Here is a 25,103-nt window from a genome sequence, read left to right as displayed (position 1 = left end):
GCCTTTCTCTATCTTGGGCTTCTGCTGAGAGTCAATGCTCTGAAGCTTCTTAGAACTCTACTGTTTGAGAAGATCCATGAATCATATCCTAAAACCTTTAGAGGACTTTTAATCTAACTGAACAGTACTCTGAGGTAGCAACTTAGATCTTTCTTAGGTCTTAACAAAAGGTTTCACAGCCACTCTCCTGACTTCGTCTTTAGACTGTGTTTTCCTTGCATTGCCCTAGATTTAATCTTTGCATAGAAACCATTTCTTGACTTTAGCATCATTTGCCACCTAGAGAGGCTGGGAATTTTCAAAACCAGTAAGTTCTGGCTTCCTTTCGTTTAATAGTCCTTCCTCTAGCTTATCTCCCTCCTTTCACATTTTACTACACGCAGCAAGAAGAGACCAGGTGACCCCTTCAACACTCTGCTTGGAAATCTCCTTAGCTGGATCACCCAATTCATTAGGGACAGTTTCTACTTTTCCCCTTACTGCAGGAAATAGTGTTGCTAAACTTTTGACAACACATAAGAAGGAACCTCTTTCCTCCAGTGTCCAATAAGAATTTTATGATTTTCCTTTAAGCTCTCACTTGCAGCTTCCTCAAGGGCTATCAGGACTCTACTATTTTGTGTTTTTTTTTTAAGACTGGCACCTGAGGGGCCAGCCTGGTGGTGCAGCAGTTAAGTTCACATGTTCTGCTTTGACAGCCCAGGGTTCGCCGGCTCAGAACCTGGGTGCGGACCTATGCACTGCTTGTCAAGCCATGCTGTGGCAGGCGTCCCACGTATAAAGTAGAAGAAGATGGGCACAGATGTTAGCTCAGGGCCAGTCTTCCTCAAAAAAAAAAAAAAAAGATTGACACCTGAGCTAACATCTGTTGCCAATCTCTTTTCTTCTTCTTCTTCTTTTTCTTTTTCTTCTTCTCCCCAAAACCCCCCTCACGTATATAGTTGTATATTCTCATTGCAGGTCCTTCTAGTTGTGCTATGTGGGACGCTGCCTCAGCATGGCCTGATGAGCGGTGCCATGTCTGCACCCAGGATCTGAAACAGCAGAATCCTGGGCCAGCTGAAGCAGAATGCACAAACTTAACCACTCGGCCATGGGGCCAGCCCCAGGACTCTCCTATTTTTTGAATGGCTCAAACTTTCACTAACACTCATCTCAAAGTCCTTCCAGTTTCTACCCAATGCCCAGTTCCAAAGGCACATTTTTAGGTTTTTGTCATGGTAGCACTTTTAGGGACCACAATCTGTAATAGCTATCTATGGCTGCATAACAAATTACACCCCTCCTACACACAACGGCTTAAAACAACAAACACTGATTACTTCACAAGGTTTCTGAGGGTCGGGAATCAGGGAGCAGCTTAGCTGATTGGTTCTGGCTCAGAGTTTCTCGTGAGGTTTCAGTCAAGCTGTTAGCTGGGGCGACAGTCAGCTGAAGGCTTGTCTGGGGCTGGAGGATGCATTCCAAGATGGCTCACTCATATGGCTGTTGGCAGAAAGCCACAATTCATCTCCACATGGCTGCCTGAGTATCCTCAGGCAGCTGGCTTCTCCTAGAGCAACTGATCCAAGATAGAGAAACAACAAGCAAGAAACTGCTTTGACTTTTATCACCAACACTCTGAAATCACACACCATCATTTCTGCCTTATTTTGTTCTTTAGAAGCACTAAGTCTGGCTCACACTCACATGGAGGCGAATTAGGACCTACCTCTTGAAGGGAGCAGTGTCAAATAACGTAGGCATGTCAAAGCCATCAGGCAGACCTATGCTCTTCTCTTTGCCCTCCAGTTTCAACGGGGATAATGGAGTTATCACTTTTCCTATTTAGGGGCTGTTTGTCTATTTGAGATTTTGATCTCCTTCTCCCTGAATTTGCAGAAATTAAGCCACTATCAATTATTCCTCTGATGTATTCAATATCTCCCTCTCGTCTTCATACTTTCCATCAGCATTTAAACATTTTTAAGTCTTTTATCCGTATCTCCTTCTAGTTAATACCCTCTCTCTTTGCCTGTAGCAGTTTTAAACATAGCCTCAAATTCTCTGACATTTTTCTCATTAACAGATAGCAGCTATGCGCCCTTCTCCTTGAATCTTAGTAGGCTTGTGACTACTTTAACCAACGGAATATGGCAAGCTAGGCGACACAGCTTCTATAGATGGGTATGAAAGATCATGCAGCTCCTTCCTAGTTCTCTTGGAATACTCCCTCTTGGTATGCTCTCTCTCAGGACACTCTGCCTCAGGATCCAGCCACCATGCTGCAAGAAGCCCAAGCCACATGGAAAGGCCATGTGTATGTGCTCCAGATAACGGTGACGGCTGAGCCCATCTTTCAAGTGATCCCAGTTTTGGTGCCAGCCCTGGGAATGAACAAACCTCCACGTGATTCCAGTTCCCAGCAGGTCAAGCTATCCCCACCTATTTAAGTCTTCCCAGCTCAGACTCCAGACATCGTGGAATAGAGACAAGGCATCCCTGTTGTGCCTTGCTAAATTCTTGACCCACAGAATCCATGAGCATAATAATATAATATAATAATAATTTTGTTTTATGCCACTAAGTTTGAGTTGGTTTGCTACACAGCAATAGTAACTGGAACATTTCATTTATAACTAAATCTCTCAAAAGAGTTGTCTATTCTCATCACCTCTATTTCTTCATCCTCCACTTATTCCTCTAATCTGGATTTTGCTCCCTTCTTTCAAGCTTAATAATGTTCTCTGAAATCAATGATCTCTAAGTTGTTAAATCTAATAGACATTTTCCCTTAGACTGCTAAGAGAAGGATTTGACACTTGTCCAATTCTTCTTTCTTCTTCTTCTCCCCAAAGCCCCCCAGTACATAGTTGTATATTGTAGTTGTGGTCCTTCTGGTTGTGCTATGTGGGACGCCGCCTCAGCATGGCCTGATGAGTGGTACTAGCTCTGCACCGAGGATCTGAACCAGCGAAACCCTGGGCCGTCAAAGCGGAGCACGCAAACTTAACCACTAGGTTACTCAGCCAGACCCTAATTCTTCCTTCTTGAATTACTCTCCTCTCCTAGTTTCTATAGCACCACATTACCCCAGGTCGCTTCCCTCCTCTCTAGTCACCTCTCAGTCTCATTAGTAATTTCACTTTCCTCTAACCAGCCACTAGATGATGAATTTCCTCAAACTTGGTTCTAAGCCTTCTCTTCTTTATATTCTCTCTCTCTCTCTATCCATATCCATGGTTTTAATTCCCACCTACAGGACATCGATGACAACATCTTGTCTCAAACAATTTTATCCATTAAGCTCCAGGTCCTATGTCCAAATACCTTCTTACCATTTTGCACTAGTTAGGGTTCTTAGTTGGACAGAGACTGGCCTTGACAGATTCAAGCAGAAATGAATGTATTAAAAATTCACAGAATCGCAGCAAGAGCAGAGCACAGGGGCTGAGCTTGTAGAAACAACAGCCAAAGTCATCACACAGAGCTGCCTGGTGAGGATATCAACACTGCTTTCCACAAACAGAGACATGGCGGCAGGCACCACTGACCGCATTGGCACTGCACAGTGGATGCTGCCACCAGCAGCACTGCCCCTAGGGCACCTGGAGATATTATCTTGCTGCAACTGCCAGAAAAGATCCTTTGAGGTTCCTGCTTTCTGGTGTCAGAGCTCTCTCTTCAAAATCCCTGGGCACGTGGATCTGATTATCAAAATGCAGACCATGGCCATTGTCCTAGCTGCAAGAGAATCTGGGAAATCAAGTCACTAGCATTTCCAGATTCTATTGCAGAAACCTCCCGTCAATTAAGGGAGGAATTTGTAAGGAATTCTTCAAATATATAAATGAGCTTCAGAAGCTAGGAGGGGGAAAGTGAGGAAAAAACTCACATTATTTCTTCCTGGCAACACTGAGTTTATCACCAATCTGATGTGCTCTCTTGAGGAACAAGTTTATAGAACTCTTTTGCATGATTTTAATTAACTAAGGCTAAAATAAAACCTTTTGCTAGAACAATGCCCAGGTCTTTCTGAGTGAATTCTCAGTGCAGATGCTAGCAGAGGAGCCTGAGTACCTCAACACTCCTGATACCCAGTGGTTTTCAAACGTGTTTCCACTTACCTGTTCAGAATGTGAGGAAATGCCACTCCAGAGGAAAACACCTCAAGAGTAACACAAAAGTGACACTAAGAGAGAGTTCTGAATATTTTGTATCCTTCTGATAGACAGTATGATCTTCAAAATGCATAGCTAATTACTGACGATACCAAAGTAATGAACTTTATCTAGAATGACTGAGTACGACATAGGAGAGGAATCTATCAAAGAACTAAATGTTTTGAAATTTTGAGTCTTTTTTTCAATTTTACACTATCACAGTACTTTTCAGTACCTGACCCTAGCATAAGGAACCAGGAAACTAACTTGGTTTATAGAATTAATGTTTCTGTAGTAACAGTGAAAATTCGGCGATTTAAGAGTTTAGCAAATATACAACCTGTTTGTACTCTAAATATTAAGGACATAAATATGTCAGAAGAAAGGCTTGATGTACAATGAATTTCGGTGTTTGAAAACACAAAACCTGCTATTTTTACTAGTTTTATACTTCCTCTGAACTTAACCAAGATTTATTTTCTCTCATCTCAGCCTCTCTGGATTTTCCTCTTCAGATAAAATGCTTGTGGCCTGTAGAGGTTTAGAAAAGGTTATCCCAGACTAAAATAAGTGTCGCAATAAAGGGAGCAATTCGGTGGAAATCTCTTACATTTGACGTTGCTAAACTTAAGTACAATAATGTCACATGGACTTATACAGTAATTGTGGGCACGCCTAAGTCCCTCCCTCTTTCCTAAACCAAATTCCCCAGATCCTAGAAATCCAGCCCTTCTGCCCTCCGGAGGCGCCTTTCCCAACGTAAAGTACAATTTTAAATTTCAGCTCCTGACTAAATGATGATTCCGTAGTCAGCTGCCGGGGAATCCGGGCGCCCCGGGGCCTGCGGAGGGTGCCGCGCGGGGTGGGCACGGGCAGGGGGAGTGGGCGACGCCGCTGGTTGGTGCCTGAAATCTGTGCGTTGCCCCTTTAATTGTGTCCCCAGCCCTCGGGCGTTTCTGTCCAACGCCCACGTCAGCAAATACCTTTTGTTTCTCTCACGTTGGGGCTACTTGTTTTAGGGCGCCAAGGAGCGGCTGCGAAGCGGGCTGCCTCGCCTGCGGGGACCGGGATCGGCCCCCAGCCCGCGCGCGCGACCCGCCGGAGCGCCGCGGCCCGCGGTGAGTGCTGTGCGGCGCGGCGCGGCCGGAGGGCGGGCGGGGCGTCGGGGCTGCTCGGGACCGGCCGCGAGCCCCGCTGCGGGTGGAGGGCGGGGGGCGGCGGCGGCGCGGGCTGCGAGCGCCCGGGCGGCGGGCGGCGGGCGGCGCCCCGGACGTCCCCGGGACGCGAGAGCCGGCGGGCGGCGCCGAGGCGCGCGGGCGCCATTTGCAGCCGCGGGCGCAGCGGCGGTGGCGCGCCGGCTCCGAGGGGCTGGAGACGGTCACAAAGGAGGCGCGAGCGGCGGCGGCGGCTGCGGCGGCGGCTGGCGGGCGCGGGGAAGGGGTGGCGCGGAGTCCCGGAGCCGGTGCGCCCCGGCGCCGCCCGCCCGGCCCTCCTGCGCCCCGGGAGGGGCTGCGGACAATGGCCCGCCTCGCCGCCCGCCCGGCCCGGCGCGGGGAAAGGCGGGAAGGCGCGCGGAGTCTCCTGGCGGCGGCGCCGGGCGTGTCTGCAGCCGTCGGGCGCCGCGGGCTCCCGGAGGGTCGGCGGCCGGGCTCGGGCTCGGGCTCCGGCTGCGCGGCGAGTGACGGGCGGCCCGCCCAATGGGGCGTCGGGGGGCGGGCGGGCGGGGGGCCCCGGGCTTCTCCCCCGCCGCCCCGGACGCTTCCTCGGGAAGCTGGCTCCCCGGGCAGTGGTCCGAGTTGTCGGTGCATGCTCCATGCTTCGGTTTTGTATCAGGATGCGACAGATCCGCGTTAGAACCGAAGACGGACTCAACTGCACCGAACAAATACTGAGCTATAATTATTTCATGACAGGAGCGCACAGGCGCCCCTTCTACCCGTGTAGACGGCCCCTTTTGTAAGTTAGCGCTTTGGCTCCTTCCCCTTCAGATACGCTCATTTATTCTCGATTGTGCCAGGAGCCAGACTCCACATCTTTCAAAGACGTCTTTTCCTTCGATTATTGCTTTTTTTTAAATTGAGATGTAATTGACATATTGCGTTAGTTTTAGTCCAAGACGTGTTTGGAAGCGGGAGATTCCCACCTAGTGGGCTTTTAACCACACACGTCAGTATTACTTCTATTCTTAATAAACGTTTATATTTGCAGAACTTTATTTAGTAAACGGAGTGCTTTCGCCTGTATGAATTGTTTCACATAAAACAACCTCCCAGTCAGACCGATGGTTGTTGAACTTTCCAGATGAGGGAACTCGTTAAGCGCCGAGTTCAAGCCTTAAGCCAGGAGGTGGACGATGGCAGCCTCCCAACCGCCTTGCTTCCTGGTCTTGCTCTTCATTCCCTCCTAAAGGCACCTCCGGAGTCTTATGCAAAGCAAGTCGGTCACATCGCTTCCCTGCTCTGAAAACCTTAACTGAGCTTTATCAGAAAAAAAGTCCAAAATCTTCATCAGAAGAACCAAGGCCCAAACTTCCTCTCCAGTCTAAGCTTCCGCAAGCCTCAGGTGTGGATGGGTTTGTGGGAGCCCAGGAGCAAGAGCCATTCAGTGATCACCGGGGATCTCATGTCTTTTTCTTGGGAACCTTCCTGGCCACACAAGCAGTAAATGGAAAGTGAGGATTTAACCTGCAACCCTTGGCCAAGCGGGTACATGTCGGTTAGGCTGTATAGATGTCAGCAGGAGGCATCACGAGTGCCTGGACTCCCAGGTCAGGTAAATTTCTGACACCGTTGAAGAGAGCACCTTGCTAGACCTTATCTCATGTCCTTGAAATTACCAGCCCTGCTGTTGATAATGATTTGGACCCAGCAAAAACTTTGTAAGACAGGGTAATCCTTGATTCATCCTCTATCATTTAAATTGTATTTTCTAGATAAAACAATTTCTGTCTAATAGGCTTAACCCTTTCAGTGACATAATTATACATTTATAGTATTTAAAGGATTGGATGTAAGTTTTTTGATTCCCCTTGAGGGAAGTTTTTGTCACTTGTTAGCTCGAAATTAGTCAGTGGCTTCCCATCTTACTCAGATTAAAAGCCAAAGGCCCCCAGATAGTCTACAAGGCCCTACAGAAACTGGTCCCATGATGTCCTGCCCGCCCTGTCAATCTGCCCTTCCTTTCTGAATCTATCTCATTGCTCTTCCCAGCCCTCTCTGGTGTTCCTCCAACCCTGCTTGCCTGCTGCATCTCAGAGCCTTTGCACTTGCTGTTCCATCTGCCTGGAACACTCTTCCCCGGGATACTCACATGATTGTCTCCTTTGGACTTTACTTAAATGCCATCTTCTCAGTGAGACTTTCCCAACAATGGTTTTGATTCTCTTAAATGTTTTTATACTTAATTCTAAATCTTTCCAGGGTTAAAAGATGTTTATCCACGAAAGAATACAACTCCCGTTCAGTTAGCTGAAGTTGCTTCTGACCCAGGGATTTTTGCTAAGGAGAATAACAAGGTTTGTTTTGGTGACCCTGATGGGACACACTAAATTCTAGATTAATGACTATATATTTTAAAAGAGATGGTTTTCTAGCGCACAGCCTTAATTAAAGTTACACTTGTTACCTAAATCTTCAGTCTACTCATAGAAATACTTGTCTTTTCCAAAGGCTTTTGAACTTAATGCTTTTTAAAATATGTAATTGTCTTTTCCATTTACCTTTTTAAAGGTCTTTGAAGTTGATGAGGATCTTGATTTCTTTAATATTCTTAGGATTATTGTAGATATCTAGATCTTACAGATATTTAAAGTGTTTCTGATTGAATTTTGGATGTCCCACATGAATTAGGATAACTTGCTGTTTCAATTTATAAGGCCAATCTATTGCAGGAAGAAAATTTGAAACTATGAGCCATTTCCGTGACCTAAACACGTATTTTGAGAATAACCTTAAACCTAAACCTTTCTTGATGACTCAAGAGTACTACTATGAGTGCAAGTTATGTTAATACCCAGTAGATGTAAATGTTATCAAGTTGTAAATGACTCCCATCTATAGGACAGTTCCTATTTTCTTGGAAAAGTTTCTATTTTTGCTCCTTCCTCTCTCTGCGCAATCTATCATAGTTCAGTTTCTCACCATTTCTGCCTTGGACAATCTCATTAAGGCTTTAATTGGTCTCCTTGGCCCTGCCTCTCCCACCGTTTCTCTTCCTCCGTGCTGTCTCAGGTTTTCTTCCAGGTATGCAAATTGAACCATCATCACGATAATCCCTAATATTTATTGAGCCCTAGCTGCATGCCAGGCATTGTGCCTACATTATAGCCAGCAGAAGAGTGCGAGACTTAGGAGTCAGCCTGAATTCCAATCTGTTCTCTTGCTCCTCGTACAATCTTGGAGATTCTCTTTTAATTTCTCTGTGCCTCAGTTTCCTTTTCTATACAATGTGGATCACAGCAGCAATTACCTTCTTAGGCTGGTAATATCTTAGGTATATATCTTAGGACTGAAATAAGATGAGTGTAAAGTGTTTAGTACAGTGCCTAGTAAACTTTCAAATATTAGCTATTTTGATTGAGATATAACTCATATGCCATAAAATTCACCCTTTTAAAGTGTACAATTCACTGTTTTCAGTGTATTCACAAAGTTGTGCAACCATCACCACTATCTAATTCCAGAACATTTTCACCACTTCATAAAGAAGCTCTGTACCCAGGTATTAATTGTCACTCCTCATTCCCGCATCTCCTTGGCTGCTGACAACCACTAATCTACTCTCTGTCTCTATCCCCTGCCTGTTCTGGACATTGTGTATAAATGAAATGATAAAATATATGGTCTTTTGTGACTAGCTTCTTTCATTTAGCTTGAGGTTTTTAAGGTTCATTCGTGCTGTAGCATGTGTCAGTACTTCATTCCTTTTTGTGGCTGAATAATGTTCTATTGTATGGATATACCGCATGTTGCTTATCCATTCACCAGTTGGTGGACATGTGGTTTGGGACATTTTTTGGTTACTATGAATAATGCCTCTATGAACATTTGGGTACAAGTTTTTGTATGGACATGGGTTTTCATTTGTCTTGGGTATATATCTAGGAGTGGACTCAGAGAATCATATACCGGTTTTTTGAGCGGCTTTATTAAAATATAATTCACATACCATGCAGTTCAGCTATTTAAAGCATACAATTCAATGGTTTTAGTATATTCATAGTTAAGTACAGCTATCACCACAGTCAATTTTAGAACATTTTCATCACCTCGAAAGGAAACTCTGTACCCTTTAGCTATCACCTCCCGCCATCCCTTCCCCCTCCCCTCATTCTTTCCTCCCTAGCTCTTGGCAACCACTCGTTTGTTTCTATAGATTTTCCTCTTGTGGACTTTCATATGAATTGAATCATATAGTATGTGGTCTTTTGCGATTGGCTTCTTTCACTTTGCATAGTGTTGTCAAGGTTCATCCACATTGTAGCATGCACCAGTACTTCCTTTTCACGGCTGAATAAGAGTCCATTGTGTGGATATACCACATTTTATTTATCCATTTTCCCATGATGGACATGAGGTTGTTTCCACCTTTTAGCTAATATGAATAATGTTGCTATAAACATTTGTATACAAGTGTCTATGGGGACACGTGTTTTCATTTCTCTTGGATACATACCTAGGAACTGAACTGTGGGGTCCTGTGGTAACTCTGCCTTTAATCGTTTCAGGAACTGCCTGACTCTTCCTAAATGGCTACACTGTTTTACATTCCCACCAGCAATACATGAAGATTCTGATTTCTCCACATCCTGGTCAACACTTGTTATTTTCTTTGTGTGTGTGTGTGTGTGTGTGTGTGTGTGTGTCTGTGTTTATTTTACCCATCCTAGTGGGTGTGAAGTGGTATCTCATTGTGATTTTGATTTGCATTTCCCTAATGACTAATGATATTAAACACCTCTTTATGTGCTCATTGCTATTTGCCTTACTTTATTTCTTACTGCTTTTAATCTTATTTATCTTAGCTATTATCTTATTTAATCCTCTTAACAGACTTCCTCTTAACTGTCACTATCCTCATTTTACAAAAAGGAAACTGATTCTTAGAGTTAAGTAACTTGACTAAGTCACGCAGCTAGTCATTGGTAGACCTATAATCATGCCACCCTTCAAATCCTTTAAGAGTACCCTGAACCTACAAAAGTTGGAGGGGCCCCTCAGGATCTGGTTTCTAAATACTTTTCTCTTTTCATCTTCCACTGTCCCTCCACGGGCCCTAAGTCTCTAGGCATGTACCAAATTTTTTAAAAAATTATTTTATTGAGGTCATATTGGCTTGTAACTTTGTGTAAATTTCCCCAATTTTTTATCATCCCTGAAGAGGTCATGCTGTTTAATACCTGTCTGTGCCTTTGCCCTTGGTGCTCTGTCTAAAATGCCCTTTGTCCTCTTTTTCATGTATGAACTTCTACTCATCCTTCAAGACCCAACTCAACTGTTACTGCCTTTTGGAAACTTCTGGACAGCTGTGGATACAATCGTTTGCTTGCTTTTACAATTCCCTTCTACTATGAGTGTTTTCTTCTTTGTATTGTAACTTCGTTTAAAAGCCCATCTCTCTCCCTTTCTGTTTCTCTCTTTCTCTGATTCTCTCTCTCCTGATAGACATTGAGGTGTTGGAAAGCGCTGACCTTTGACATGTCATCATCTTTGTATTCCCAGGGCCAGTGATAGCCTGGCACAAAGTAGGTGTCCAATAAATCCATATTGAATGAATATATTTCACCTTTCAGTTTGAATATCTGCCCTCTCATAAAAAATAGAATAAAAGATTTTTGCTTTAAAAAAATAGGAAAAGAAAACATGTATGGCTTATGAAATTCATAGCAGTGTAAAAGTAATTACTGAATCAAAGGGTGAAGTTGCTTTCTTTCAGTTGTTTTACTCACCCTTCAGAAAACCTCCACTGCTTCAAGTCGCTGGCTCTCAGCAGCATCTGAAACATCAAAGATGTAACAGACACCTTTGTATCAGCTTCAGTTCCCTCTTTCGCACTGGTGCTGATGGATAAGGTGCAACCTATGGTTCTTACAATTTCACAATATTTGGGGGAAGCTTTATTCCAAAATCTACAATGTATTTTTCATCATCAGAAGACACTTAACTGATGTATAATACTGTACATCTGAAATTATACAATGTTATAAACCAATACAACCTCAATTAAAAAAAGCCAAAAATATACCATCTTTAAGAGAGTAAAAAAACCAAAACCCAAAGAATAATTTTTTATATTTTTCCAATTTTGTGTGACGAGAAATTATGACTTTATAACTAGCTGAAAAGAAAGAAAAGTGCTCTTTTCTTTCAAATGCCTATTGTCCAGGCCTATTTCCAGTAGCATTAAATATTCAGTTGGGGAACTTTCTGAATGATTTCTCTGATCAAAACAAAACATTTAGAGGCAAGCCCAGTGGTGCAGCCGTTAATGTCGCGCACGTTCTGCCACTCAGTGGCCCGGGGTTCGCCGGTTCGGATCCTGGGTGCGGACATGGCACCACTTGGCACGCCATGCTGTGGTAGGCGTCCCACATATAAAGTAGAGGAAGATGAGCACGGATGTTAGCTCAGGGCCAAGTCTTCCTCAGCAAAAAGAGGAGGATTGGCAGATGTTAGCTCAGGGCTAATCTTCCTCAAAAAAAAAAAATTAGAACCACCCATGAAAATATAAAGTAGGACGACTCTAATTAAGCCTCCTTCCCAATTTTTTCTTTAATGAGTAACATTGTACTAGTGATGGTGGTGGTTTGAGTCATCACATTGACAGTTCCCAATAACTCTTGGAGAGTTCTATTTCATTCAGCTTGTATACCTTTCCACCTGATCAGGGTCATGTGTATTTTTATCTAATTGGTGAATTTTTTTTTTTTTGAGGAAGATTAGCCCTGAGCTAACATCTGCTGCCAATCCTCCTCTTTTTGCTGAGGAAGACTGGCCCTGAGCTAACATCCGTGCCCATCTTCCTCTACTTTATACATGGGACACCTGCCACAGCATGGCTTGCCGAGCGGTGCCATGTCCGCACCCGGGATCCGAACTGGCGGACCCTAGGCCGCCAAAGCGGAACATGTGCACTTAACCGCTGTGCCACCGGGCTGGCCCCTAATTGGTGAATTTGATTCTCTTTCCTTTTACTTTCTGCATTGGTCAGAATTGAGTAAATATTTGAAATTACCAAGAAAAAAAAAAAAAAGACACCAGCAAACCAAACCAGGTCAGAATTTTATCAAAGACCTTCTTAATATGTACATTAGAATAGTATTCTAATCCTAACACTAAAATTTTAGACTTTCAAGATTTATAAGATTACAAATCTTACAGACTACAGATTCCATTCTCATGAAATCTCCTCTGTCATAACACTTTAAAAATCTGAATAACGAAACAACCTAAGTGTCTCAAGGGATGAATGGGTAAAGAAGATGTGATATATGTGTATAAACTAATGGAACGATATTCACCCATGAGAAAGAAAGAAATCCTATCATTTGCAACAACATGGATGGACTTTGAGAGCATTATGCTCAGTGAAATAAGCCAGACAGAGAAAGACAGATACTGCGTGATACCACTTACATGTGGAAACTAAAAAAAAAAAAAGTCAAACTCATAGAAACAGAGAAGAACAGTGGTTCACTGGGGGTGGGGAAAATAGGGAGAGGTTGGTAAAAGGGTACAAACTTTCAGCTACAAGATGGATAAGGTCTGAGGATAATGTAAAACATAGTGACTATACTTGATAACACTGTATGGTATAATTGAAATTTGCTAAAAGAGTAGAACTTCAATGTTCTCATACACACACGAAAAGATAAATATGTGAGATGATGGATGTGTTAATTGACTAGACAGTGGGAATCCTTTCATAATGTGTCAAATCACCACGATGTAGACTTTAAATATCTTTATCTTAGGATTTTATATGTCAGTTACATCTCAATAAGGCTGAAAAAATCTGAATAACAAACATTATTTGTTATTTGTTACGTTATTACTTGTTCATAGAGCATAATTAATGAGGTAGCATTTTTGAAATGGAAAAATGGCAAAAATTGCTTCTAAAGAATAATTCTTCCTTAGAGTGAGGTCTACCATAACTAGTTAGAGTAACTCCAACTAGCTGACTAGTTAGAGCAGAGCTTTGCTATCCTCTAGTACACTGCAGTTTGAAGGGATCACACAAATAGGATGTAAGCAGTCGATTTTTTTGTGTGTTCACCTTTGTATAAGTTAGCATTCTACAGGCTACAAGAAAATGTGTGGTAATAAAATTCTAAAATGTTTACATTTTGTTCTCAGTTAAAATAGTGTTTTAAAGGGGTCTGCATAATTAATAATAATAATAGTGATTATTATTATTACTATAATGATTGCTAACATTTATCAAGGGCTTGTTATGCGCCAGGCACTATTGTAAGTACTTTACTTAGATTTTCTTTCCATTTACTCTCTCCCACACCTCTGTCAGGTATTATTACTATTCCCATTTTACAGATGAAGAAACTGAGGCACAGGAACGTTAGCTTCCCTTGCTACCCAGGCAGGCTGATCCCGGGGCCTGTACCCCTGAGCACACTGCCCAACACTACCACTCACAGACTACTCACCCTTTTGCTTAGATTTTGAGGTAAATGATGTACTAATATGTTGTCTGGATCTCGCTGCAGGAAAGAGAAACCACTCTGGTGTTTTCATGTGTTTACTGAACGGAATTGAGTGCTTACAAAATCATTGGAAGGGCTGGGAGGAGAGGGCTCCAGGCTGGGCCTTCAGAAGTGCTTCCCAGAACCAGACTGCCAACCAGGCCTTCCAGGCGAGGGAGTCAGGGAGCCACCACTGGCACTGCCTGAGTTCCAGATGACGTTGTTAGCTGTAATTCAAGGGTCAAGAAATTGCTGCCCCGAGACTGCCCCTGAACACCCACCAACTAGTGATGGTTGTCTCCAGCAAACTTGTCTCTTGACAGCCGTGAGGCTCTGGACACTGGAATGCTGCTGCAGAGAAACCCAATGTTTCCATAAACGTGCTTGCCAGTATTAACAGCCCAAACAGCAGAAAGATGGTTTCCGCCTCGTTTCTGCTTTCCAAATCTCACAGAAGAACGTCTGGTGGTTGGACCCCATTTCCCATGAGGAAACTTAACTGTAAAGGAGTCTGGGAAACGTACTTTTAAACTTTCCAGAAGGATGTTAGAAAGGTTGCTGAGGGTTGATACACAAATCTACCCTGATATCTGCTAGGGTAGAACTTGGTGGTTATCTCTAACAATGACATTTCATCCGTATGTGAACACTGTTTAAGGCACAGACTGTGTTCAGAAAGCACGGAATTAGCTCTTGCTTGCCCCTGCACAGACCCGGGACACTGGATGGTTCTAGTTCTTGGGAGCACTGTCAAAACAGTGAGGCTGAAGCTATCAAAGTGAATACCCTTTCCCCAGTGTGCTCCTAGCCACTGGGGCTACGTGGTAGATGAGCAAAATTACTAATTTTGTTTTCCCAACTACAAAATCTTAGTTTATCCCTAAATTTGATCCTGCTGTTTTAATTACGGGTGTTTCTTAAAATCCTTTTCATAGCCAATTCTCCTCTTTATTGTACTTTAAATGTAATACTTAAAAAGTGTTGGTAGGGGCCAGCCCAGTGGCGCAGGGGTTAAGTGCGCACGTTCCAATTTGGTGGCCCAGGGTTCGCTGGTTCGGATCCCGGGTGGGGACATGGCACCGCTTGGCAAGCCATGCTGTGGCAGGCGCCCCACATATAAAGTAGAGGAAGATGGGCAGGGATGTTTGCTCAGAGCCAGTCTTCCTCAGCAAGAAGAGGAGGATTGGCAGCAGCTGTTAGCTCCAGGCTAATCTTCCTAAAAAAAAAAAAAGAAAAAAGAAGGAATCACATTACATTTTATGGAATACTCAGAATACAGTATAGAATTCAGGTCATCTTGGGTATTTTCTCTATCGATTTTGAATGATTTAAGTTGCCAGAATTCACACTGCGTTATGAGTGGGTGGTTGACACATTTGTTTTCCTAATTTAAGTATATTTGAGCAGTTCTCCTTTCTCTGCTGGTGTTTTCAGGATGCTCATTTAAAAGTTATTTCAACTTGTTTTCTTCTTTACACTTGCCTATATTTTCTAAATTTTCTATAAGTGTATAATACTTGTGCAATCAGAAAAAAATACACATTATTTGAAAAGGTGATTCCATTAATTTAGTCAAAATTATTTTGGCGGGAAGTCTTAGCTTAACTGAATTGGTTTAAAAGCATCAAATTCATTTTTCCGCTGCCAGTTGACATACAGCCTTAACAGTTTCTATGTTAACAAAACTTCATGGTCAATGAAAAAAGTACTTGAATAGATTTTTTTTATTTTTGTAATTAAAAAAATTTGGAATACGTGTAGTAGAAACTGAAACTTCTTTATAACAAGAGTGAATTGTTACAGCTGCTGTTTCAAATTGTGGTAGACTCTGGGACAATTTGGCAAATCGAATAAGAGTCATAAAAAATTGGGTGACTGCAGTGTTCTGCACATACATAGTAGGATTTTTTTTCCCCACTTCCTTCTTTTTTTAGGGGGGCGGAGATTAGCCCTGAGCTAACACCTGCTGCCAATCCTCCTCTTTTTGCTGAGGAAGACTGGCCCTGAGCTAACATCAGTGCCCATCTTCCTCTACTTTATATGTGGGATGCCTGCCACAGCATGGCTTACCAAGCGGTGCCATGTCTGCACCCGGGACCCAAACTGGCGAACCCCAGGCCACTGAAGCGGAACGTGTGAACTTAACCCCTCTACCACCGGACCGGCCCCCCACTTCCTTCTTAACCATACAGTTTTAAAGACATGTTGAATTTTTCAAGTTGAATCTTTAAAGCTATTCTGTTTGGTTTTCTTGCAAATCATATTGATGCTACTTGCAGGAAAAGGGAAATAGTACGTATGTTGCTGTCTTGGTATCTCATCTGCTAGCCTGCCTTTGAATAGCTGTTGTCTTAAGAAGTCTATGTTATTGTCAAAGTTAAGAAGTATGTTTGCTTTCAATTTGCCATTATATATTTTAATATCAGAAACCTCTTCTTGCAGATTTTAATATTGAGGTTCAGGTTAAAAATAAATAAATGTCCATTAACTAATAATCTGTGCCAGATTAACTATTTTTACATGCTAAAAAATGATACCTGATAAGTGGTCCCATTTAATTTATCTAAATAAATATTATGGGGGCCCGGCCCAGTGGCGGAGCCGTTAAGTTTGCACGTTCCGCTTCTCGGCCGGCGGCCGGGGGTTTGTGGGTTTGGACCGCTTGGCACGCCATGCTGTGGTAGGCGTCCCACGTATAAAGTAGAGGAAGATGGGCATGGATATTAGCTCAGGGCCAGTCTTCCTCAGCAAAGGAAGGGACTGGCAGTAGTTAGCTCAGGGCTAATCTTCCTCAAAAAAAAAAATAATAAATATTATGTACCTTAGCCAATGTTTCTGTCTTTTATTACAAAAATACATTGTAAATAGCTATTTTCTCTCTCTACAGGACAATCCTTCACACACAGACTGTGTTTGACTTGGAATCTTCCCTTTTTCACTCCATTCAATTGGCTTAGCAGGATTTCAAGAGCAGCATTTGTAATTTCCAGGTATGAAAAATTTTCATTCTTGATATTACATCTAACTTAAATACATAGATAAAAAGTAGAATTTTGCAGTTGTAGATTTTATAGAGCAGAGAATGGATTTATTACATGCAAATTCACTATAAAACATTCAGCATTCTGATCTTCCTGGCCACGTCTCCCAGTTTGCTTATTGCTACATTTTTATTCATTGCCTCTCTTGTGTATGTATCTCTTCCGTTCTACCTTAATCAAAGACTCATATTACCTCAGGGCTGGAGACTATCTAGACCAATCCCCTCAATTTGCAGAGAAGGAAAGTAAGCCTAGAAGGGTAGATACTGGTCCGTGGATGGATAGCTAATTTAGTGGTAGAACCACCGTCAGAGCTCTGATCTCCCAGCTCTCCCCGCGACAGTGGTGACGGAGTATCGCTCAGCAGTTACGTCCTGCAGCTTTGGACTCACTATCTGGGTTAATACCCTTTTCTGTAAGATGAGGCTAGTAATACCACCTACCTGATAGGTTGTTGTGTGGGGGGATTAAAGGAGACAATGCATATTGCCACTGTCATTGTTGCCTGTGGCCCTTTCCTTTCTCACCGTGTTGACCCCGTCACTGCTTCTTGAGACTCCCCACCCTTGGCTGACGTGTCACGGTGCTCTCCTGAGTCTCCCTGTAATTCCGTGTCTGTGACACTGGCTTCTCTTCCCCATCCTGCTCCACAGCTGTGGGCGGTCCTCCAGGTCTCGTCGCAGCCCGTGTTTCCTCTGTGCCCCTCATCTCTACTTGCAGATATCTCCCATATCTGCATCTTCACGTCTGCCTTCCCCTCTGAGCTGCAGATCAGCATTTCCAGTGGCCCAGTGGCCATCTCTACCTGATTTCTCACTCACCTCAAACATACTTAAACGAAATACTTAAAACAAAAGTCATCGCCTTTCCTCTAAACCAGTTCTTCCTCCTGACTTCCTAATTTCTGTTAGTGATACACCTAGGCTTTAAAAATCACTGTGTTCTCTTTATATCTCCCTAGCCTTCCATAGCCCATCAGCCATGAAGACCCATGGATTTATTTCCCATTCAAGTCTTTTGCATCTTTTTCTTCCTTTCCATTCCTGCCGTCATCACCGTGTTCATTCAGGCCACTAACCAGACTGACAATTGCAATAGAATAGCTATTTGGTCACCTGGAAGTAGCTTGGTTAGTTCTCTTTCTCTCTTTCTCCCAAGAAATACAACCCTGTTGATTTTTCGTAATGGAATGTCAACTTGTCACTTATTCATGTTGCACATGAATCTTGATTTAAGTAAAGACACAGAATATCATTACTCTGGGAGCTCCCAAGATATGTTAATCTTGAATTACAACCTAAATCTGGCTAAATGTGAGACTGATAGTTAATATTTCACCCACTTGTTTGACAAACTTTAAAAAATTTTATTTTTAAATATAGTCATATGACTCAAAACTCAAAATATTGAAAAGTATGCCATGTAAAGTCTCCCTCCCGTCCTTGTCTCCTGTCTCCCAGCTCCCACCTCACCTCTAACTGGCAACCACTGTTCTAGATTTCTTGTTAATCCTTCCAGAGTTTCCATTATTTTTTCCCTTATATTACATATGTAGATATGCTCTATTTCTTGCTTTTTAAAAAATTAGCTATGTATCATAGCCATCTTTCCATATAACTATCCCCCATTGATGGTCATTTTTCTAATCCTTTGCTATTGCAAACAGCGCTGCAGTGAATAACCGTGTACACGTGTCATTTCGATCATGTACCAGTGTACCTGCAGGATAAATTCCCAGAGGTGAAATTGCTTGGTCAGAGAATATAGGCATTCATAATTTTGAGAACTATTGCCAAAATTGCCCTCCATGGGGTCATACCAATTTATACTCCCACCAGCAATGATTGAGAGTGGCTGTTTCTCCAGTCTTATCAATATTATCAAATTTGGGGATTTTTGCTGACTTTGAGAGGGGAAAAACGATACATCAGTGTGGTTTTAATTTGTATTTATGGGGTTTAGTGGTTGGGTTTGCGCACTCAGCTTTGGCGGCCTGGGGTTTGTGGGTTCAGATCCTGGGCACAGACCTACGTACTGCTCATCAAGCCATGCTGTGGTGGTGTACCACATATAAAGTAGAGGAAGATTGGCACGGATGGTAGCTCAGGGACAGTCTTCCTCAAGAAAAAAGAGGAAGGTGCACGGTAGATGTTAGCTCAAGGCCAGTCTTCCTCACTAGAAAAAATAAAATAAAGTAAAATAATTTGCATTTGTGTTTTTATGTCTGAGGTTGAACATCCTTTCAGATGATTAGGGACATTTGTATTTTTCTATGAACTGTCCTTTGTCTTATTTTGTCTTAGGTTATTGTTCTTTTTCTTGCCAGTTTCTTAGAAGCTTGGTGTATAGGGAGATTACCCTTTTCCCTGATAGATATTTTTGCCATATTTTTCATTTGTCTTTTGCCTTTGTGGTATTTTTTTGCCATAGAGAATTTTGTTTTATCTTTATGTAATCAAATGTATCAATCTTTCATTTTGTGGCTTTTGTATTTTGAGTCATGGTTATAAAGCCTTTTCCATGCTGAGTTTATATTCTCTCTTAGAACTTTTATGTTTTTGTTTTCATATTTAAGTCTTTGATCCGTATGGAATTTATCCTGGTATAAGGTGGGAAGTGTAAATCGAGCTTAATTTTTTTTCTAGAAGGCTAAAAATTGTCACAGTGCCATTATTAAATTGCTCCACTTTTCACCACAGTTTCATCATATATTAAATTTCCACATATATTGGGGTATATTTCTGGATTTTCTGATATATTCCACTGGTCGGTCTTTGTTACCAGCATCACAGTTTTAATTTTTGAGGAAATATAATTTTTTATCTGTTGGTGCTAATTCCTTCTCTTTATTCTTCTTTTTCAGAATTTAACTGGTTGTCCTTGTTTATTTATTTTTCCATAAAAACTTAGCATCAACTTTTATTGATCTTAAAATAACCTGGTGGTATTTTTACTATGATCATGTTGTATTAGAAAATAACTTAGAGGGGCCGGCTCCATGGCCGAGTGGTTAAGTTTGTGCGCTCCGCTGCCTCGGCCCAGGATTCGGATCCTGGGTGCGGACATGGCACCGCTCGTCAGGCCACGTTGAGGCGGCGTCCCACATCCCACAGCTAGAAGGGCCTGCAACTAAGATATACAACTGTGTACAGGGCGGGTTTGGGGAGATAAAGCAGAAAAAAGATTGGCAACAATTGTTAGCCCAGATGCCAATCTTTAAAAAAAGAAAGAAAAGAAAATAACTTAGAAAGAGCTGACATCTTTTTTTTTTTTAAAGATTTTTTTTTTCCTTTTTCTCCCCAAAGCCCCCCGGTGCATAGTTGTATATTCTTCGTTGTGGGTCCTTCTAGTTGTGGCATGTGGGTTTGATGAGCAGTGCCATGTCCACGCCCAGGATTCGAGACCAATGAAACACTGGGCCGCCTGCAGTGGAGCGTGCGAACTTAACCACTCAGCCATGGGGCCAGCCCCAGAGCTGACATCTTAATATGTTGAATCTTCCTTTTCAAAGGGCTTGGCTTTCCATAGTCTTCTTTTGTGTCTGTTTTCTTCATGTGACTCTTGTGCATTTCTTGTTAAATTTATTCCTAGGTATTTTATATTTTTTATGCTATTATAAACAGGAGTCTTTTATTCCATTATATCTCTTACCTAGTGTGGGGTATTTTGTATATATGAAGGTTATTGATGTCTAATATTCTATGAGCTCCTTCCCCCTGTGAATGCTGCTCTTGTTTGTGGTGATTTTGCAGTTGATTCTCTTGCATTTTCCAAGTATACAGTCATATTATCTGCAAATAATGATAATTTTACCTCCTACTTTCCAGTAGTCCTTTCTCTGATTTCTTTCTTAAGTCTAATCGCATTAGCCAATGCCTCCAAAATGGTGTTAAATAATGGTGGTAGTAGTGGGCATTTTTGTTCTGTTGCTAACTTTACTGGAATGCTTCTGTGAAGATTTTGGACTTAAATAGATATATTTTATCACCAACAAGCTTTTATTGAGAACAGATTATAGACGAGATTCTATGCCATAAAATAGATACTAAGAAAAGAAAATGGGTATGACTCCTCCTGCCTTCAAAGAGCTTACAGGAGAAGACAGACACAAACATTAGTGTTACAGGTGTCACAGTAAATTATGTACAGGATACAATGGAGACACCAAAAAGGAAGATAGCTAAGCAGCTTGAGCCTCATGTCAAGATAAAATTCCAAAGAATGATGTACTCGAAGCATATTAACTTAGTTTGCCATTGAAATGTTTTCATTGAATTAATTACAGAATGACCTTGACTTTAGAAGCAACATACAGGGAAAGTCATATAAAGAGCCTTTGTTAGTTCAGTAAGGACACTGGTGAAGACATTTATTGAATGCCTCTGACGTACCGAACATTAAACAAAGCCTGGGCGTACACATAGACATGGTCTCTGCTCATACGGATGTTATAGTGTAGCAGGGGAACATACATTAAAACAGGCAGATGAAATGCAATCCAGCGATTGCCATGAAGTACATATAGAAGGTGCAGTGGGGGAAATAGCAATTAACGTCAGCCCAGGGAAGTCAAGGAAAGCTTCCCAAAGAAGGCCCTGTTTGAGTGGACTCTAAAGGAGGACTAAGGGTTTCTCAGATCGAGAAGGATGGAACAATGTGTATAAAAGCTTGGCAGCATGAAGAGTATAGCATGCCTGGGAACTGCCATATAGTTTAAGAATGGGAGGTGAGCCCAAGCTCCCGACTGCTTCTCAAACCTTTGTGTTTGTCTATGCTGCCGCCTTTGTTCTTAGTGGCTCCCAGGAGATTAGGGTGTGCCAAGACCCATCAATGTCCCAAAGGCATGAGAATGCCCACACACCTGTTCGGGCTCCCAGAGGACTACTAATTTGCCTGCCCCTTCAGCTCCCCATGCGGACTAATTGGAAGCCTGACCTTCAGGCAGCCGTGAAAGTTGGAGTGCTAGATATGTGGACAAGCTCCTTCTAGGGAGAAGCTGGAAACTTGGTTTTTCTATTGTAGCAAGCCAGGGGAGAAGGTGAGGGCTGTGCCCACCAGCTCTTTCAGGCTGCTGGGAGGATTCCAGGCAGCACCCACATGCTGATTAGAAGCTGGACCCTCAGGCAGCAGCTGGGAAAGTGTGAAGTCAAATCCCTTCCAGGGAGAAACTGGGAGATGGGGGTTTTTCCTGCTCCCTCTGCACTGGGCCTGGGGAGTAGGGACGCAAGGGAAGTGCTGAGTGCCTGTTTAAAAACTGCTTCTTTGTTTAGTAGAATCCTGTGGGACTCACGCATGCAAGCCCCTTTGACCATCAGAGCTAGGAGATTTGGGGGCCCCTCCTTCAGGTGGCAGCCAGAAAAGTTGGGGTGCTAGATGTGTGGACAAGCTCCTTCCAGGGGAAACTTGCAACTTGGTTTTATTAGTGGAGTGAGCTAGAGGGAGACAGAGGGGGAAGTGTTCACCAGCTCTTTGGGGCTGATTTGGGGGGCCCAATCCTTGGATGGCAGACTTAAAAGTTGGAGTGCGAGATGTGTGGTCCAAATCCTTTGTTCCTCCGGGAGAGTCGTCCAATATGGAGTCACTAACTCGTTTCTGGATTTCTGTTGGGGGAATTGACCCACATGTAGCTGTCTATTTTGTGCACCTGTAGGAGGACGGAAAGTCAGGCGCTTCCTCTTCTGTCTTGGTGACCTCCTCTGTAACTTCTTTAGCTTCGGGCTGCAAAGGACTTTTTTGCTTTAAGTAGGTTTTCACTCCCTAGAAAATGGTGCTACCAGAATGATTCATCCCTAAGAATTCTAGACAAATGGGATTTTACCATGCCTACTCCATCACAGTGCCAGAATCTTTACTGCTTTTTTAGTATGATTGGTATGTTAGAATTTTTATTTTATAAACTGTGATGCAACCATAATACCCTTTGGCCCCTTTAAGGCTGGAGCTCTGTTAGCTAAGTGGAAATGCAACACAGATGTCTAAGTAAATGAGGCAAAGTGCCTGTTTTCAACAGAATTATTCAGAAGCAAAATGAAAATCTTTCTTTATTTGCTGTTTGCCAGATATATCTGACAAATCCCCTAACCCACCCAGGCCTTTGGCCTATACTTCTTTAGGAAAGAGGATGCATTCCTCTGTCTATAATCTCTTCACATCCAGAAAAGGCTAAATATATCATAAGTACGCATGTTCAACAGCAAAATATACCTAAAACAGTTGACACGTACAGTGAAACCAATAGTTTCTATCATTTTGAGAATGAAAAAAAAACTTATACTGACATCTTATAACTTGATTTATTTCAGGATCTTATTGTAAGAAACATGAACATATATAGTATAATATTTAATTACAGCAAAATAGTTTATAAGTGTAGAAGTTGGAACAGTCCTCAGAGATCCAGTCCACCGCTCCCCGAGTGCAGTCACCCTAAATCAGTGACATTCTGCCTCTGCTGCGACAGCAACATAGAACTTGTTACTTTGCGAGGGGGCTTATTCTGCTGTTGACCAGCTTGACTCAGTATTTCCCAATTTTTTTTTTTTACCAAAACTCACAGTAAGAAATACATTTTACCTCATGACCCAATACAAACATACCTGTGATTCTGCATGTTAATCTCTCTCTTTATCTGAAACAAAAAATCATGCAAAAATTCTTATACTTGCAATATAAGCTCTAATATTTCAAATTTTAAATTTTATTTTGTGTTCTTTAAAATCCTAGTTGTGGCCCACTAACCTGATTTCAGAACCCACTAATGAATTGAGGCAGCACTGTGATAACTGTTGACTTACAACTTACCAAACCTTAGTTTGCTTGCGTATACATGTGAAGGGCGGCTGAACTCAAAAAATCCCATTAGGTTCTCATTTTTAAAAAGCTGTCCTTGGGGCCATCCCCATGGCTGAGTGGTTAAGTTCATGCCCTCCGCTTTGGCGGCCCAGGATTTCAATGGTTTGGATCCTGGGTGCGGACATGGCACCGCTCATCAAGTCATGCTGAGGCCGCATTCCACATGCCACAACTAGAGGGACCCACAACTAAAAATATGCAACTATGTACTGGAGGACTTTGGGAAGAAAAAGGAAAAAATAAAATCTTTAAAAATAATAACAATAGGGGCTGGCCCCGTGGCCGAGTGGTTAAGTTTGCGCGCTCCGCTGCAGGCGGCCCAGTGTTTCGTTGGTTCGAATCCTGGGTGCGGACATGGCACTGCTCATCAAACCACACTGAGGCAGCGTCCCACATGCCACAACTAGAAGGACCCACAACGAAGAATATACAACTATGTACTGGGGGGCTTTGGGGAGAAAAAGGAAAAAATAAAATCTTTAAAATAATAATAATAATAACAATAAAATGAAATAAATAAAATAAAAAGCTGTTCTTTATTTTGAGCTAACATCTGTCTCCCTTTAGTCCAGTCCGTTGGTCCATTTTGCTTTTCAGAATCACGCTGAACATTCATTCAACAAATAGTGATTGAGCACATGTGCCAGACATTATGCTCTGTACTAGGAATGCTGAGGTGAGCAAAACAGAGTCACGGCCTTTGTGGAGCTTACATGCTAATGCTCAGGCCAGAGGACTAGTCTACTGAAGCTACTAAAAGAGTAATTCTGCTTCCTCTTCCACAAAACTGCCCTGCAGTATGGAAGAGAACTATCATGTTTCCTTTTAATCCTTTTCCTCGATTTCTAAATGATGCCTCATATGACATAGTTTCTATGACAATAGCTATTGAGTTATGGGGATCAACTAAAACTTCCCATGTTAACCATGAGGTTGTCAAGATAACCTCTGATGAAGTGACATGGAAGCAAAGACTTGTATAAAGTTGGGGAATAAGTTATGTGAAGACCTGGGTGAGAAGTGTTCCTGACGCAGGGGCCATCAGGGGTTAGTTTGGTGCTGTGGGAAACTTCAAAACTAGTGAGGTTAGGGGCTGGCCCGGTGGTACAGCGGTTAAGTTCTCACGTTCCACTTCGGCTACCTGGGGTTCACTGGTTCGGATCCCAGTGCGGACATGGCACCGCTTGGCAAGCCATGCTGTGGCAGGCATCCCACATATAAAGTAGAGGAAGATGGGCACTGATGTTAGCTCAGGGCCAGTCTTCCTCAGCAAAAAGAGGAGGATTGGTTGTAGATGTTAGCTCAGGGCTAATCTTCCTAAACAAAAACAAAAACAAAACAAAACTAGTGAGGTTAGAGCTGGGGTCA

At 42.6% G+C, this 25,103-nt stretch overlaps 2 protein-coding genes across 10 annotated transcripts in view; one reads left to right on the top strand and one right to left on the bottom strand.

The window, feature by feature from the left end:
• Positions 1 to 4,843: 4,843 nt before the first annotated feature.
• Positions 4,844 to 25,103, top strand: part of ZBTB8A (zinc finger and BTB domain containing 8A) — a 62,049-nt gene continuing 41,789 nt past the window's right edge. The window contains exons 1-4 of one of the 6 annotated variants that reach the window (XM_070610377.1): positions 4,844 to 4,901; positions 5,162 to 5,260; positions 6,351 to 6,914; positions 16,730 to 16,832. In XM_070610377.1, the coding sequence (XP_070466478.1) occupies positions 6,872 to 6,914; positions 16,730 to 16,832 (146 nt within the window). In that variant the 5' untranslated portion in view covers positions 4,844 to 4,901; positions 5,162 to 5,260; positions 6,351 to 6,871. Of the gene's footprint in view, positions 5,261 to 6,350; positions 6,915 to 7,561; positions 7,657 to 16,729; positions 16,833 to 25,103 lie in introns of all 6 variants that reach the window. The other 5 variants (XM_070610379.1, XM_070610378.1, XM_008521864.2 and 2 more) reach the window with 5 other exon arrangements.
• The window catches only part of ZBTB8OS (zinc finger and BTB domain containing 8 opposite strand), a 77,822-nt gene continuing 66,601 nt past the window's right edge, over positions 13,883 to 25,103 (bottom strand). For all 4 annotated transcript variants that reach the window (XM_070610382.1, XM_070610385.1, XM_070610386.1 and 1 more), the window contains 2 exons: positions 23,480 to 23,511; positions 13,883 to 15,058 (listed from right to left, as the gene is read on the bottom strand). In XM_070610382.1, coding sequence (XP_070466483.1) covers positions 14,992 to 15,058; positions 23,480 to 23,511 — 99 coding nt within the window. In that variant the 3' untranslated portion in view covers positions 13,883 to 14,991. The remainder of the gene's footprint in view (positions 15,059 to 23,479; positions 23,512 to 25,103) is intronic.

This window comes from Equus przewalskii, chromosome 2 (genome assembly GCF_037783145.1).
Source record: "Equus przewalskii isolate Varuska chromosome 2, EquPr2, whole genome shotgun sequence".
NCBI classification, from domain to species: Eukaryota; Metazoa; Chordata; class Mammalia; order Perissodactyla; family Equidae; genus Equus; species Equus przewalskii.
This window is presented reverse-complemented; position numbering and strand designations above follow the sequence as displayed.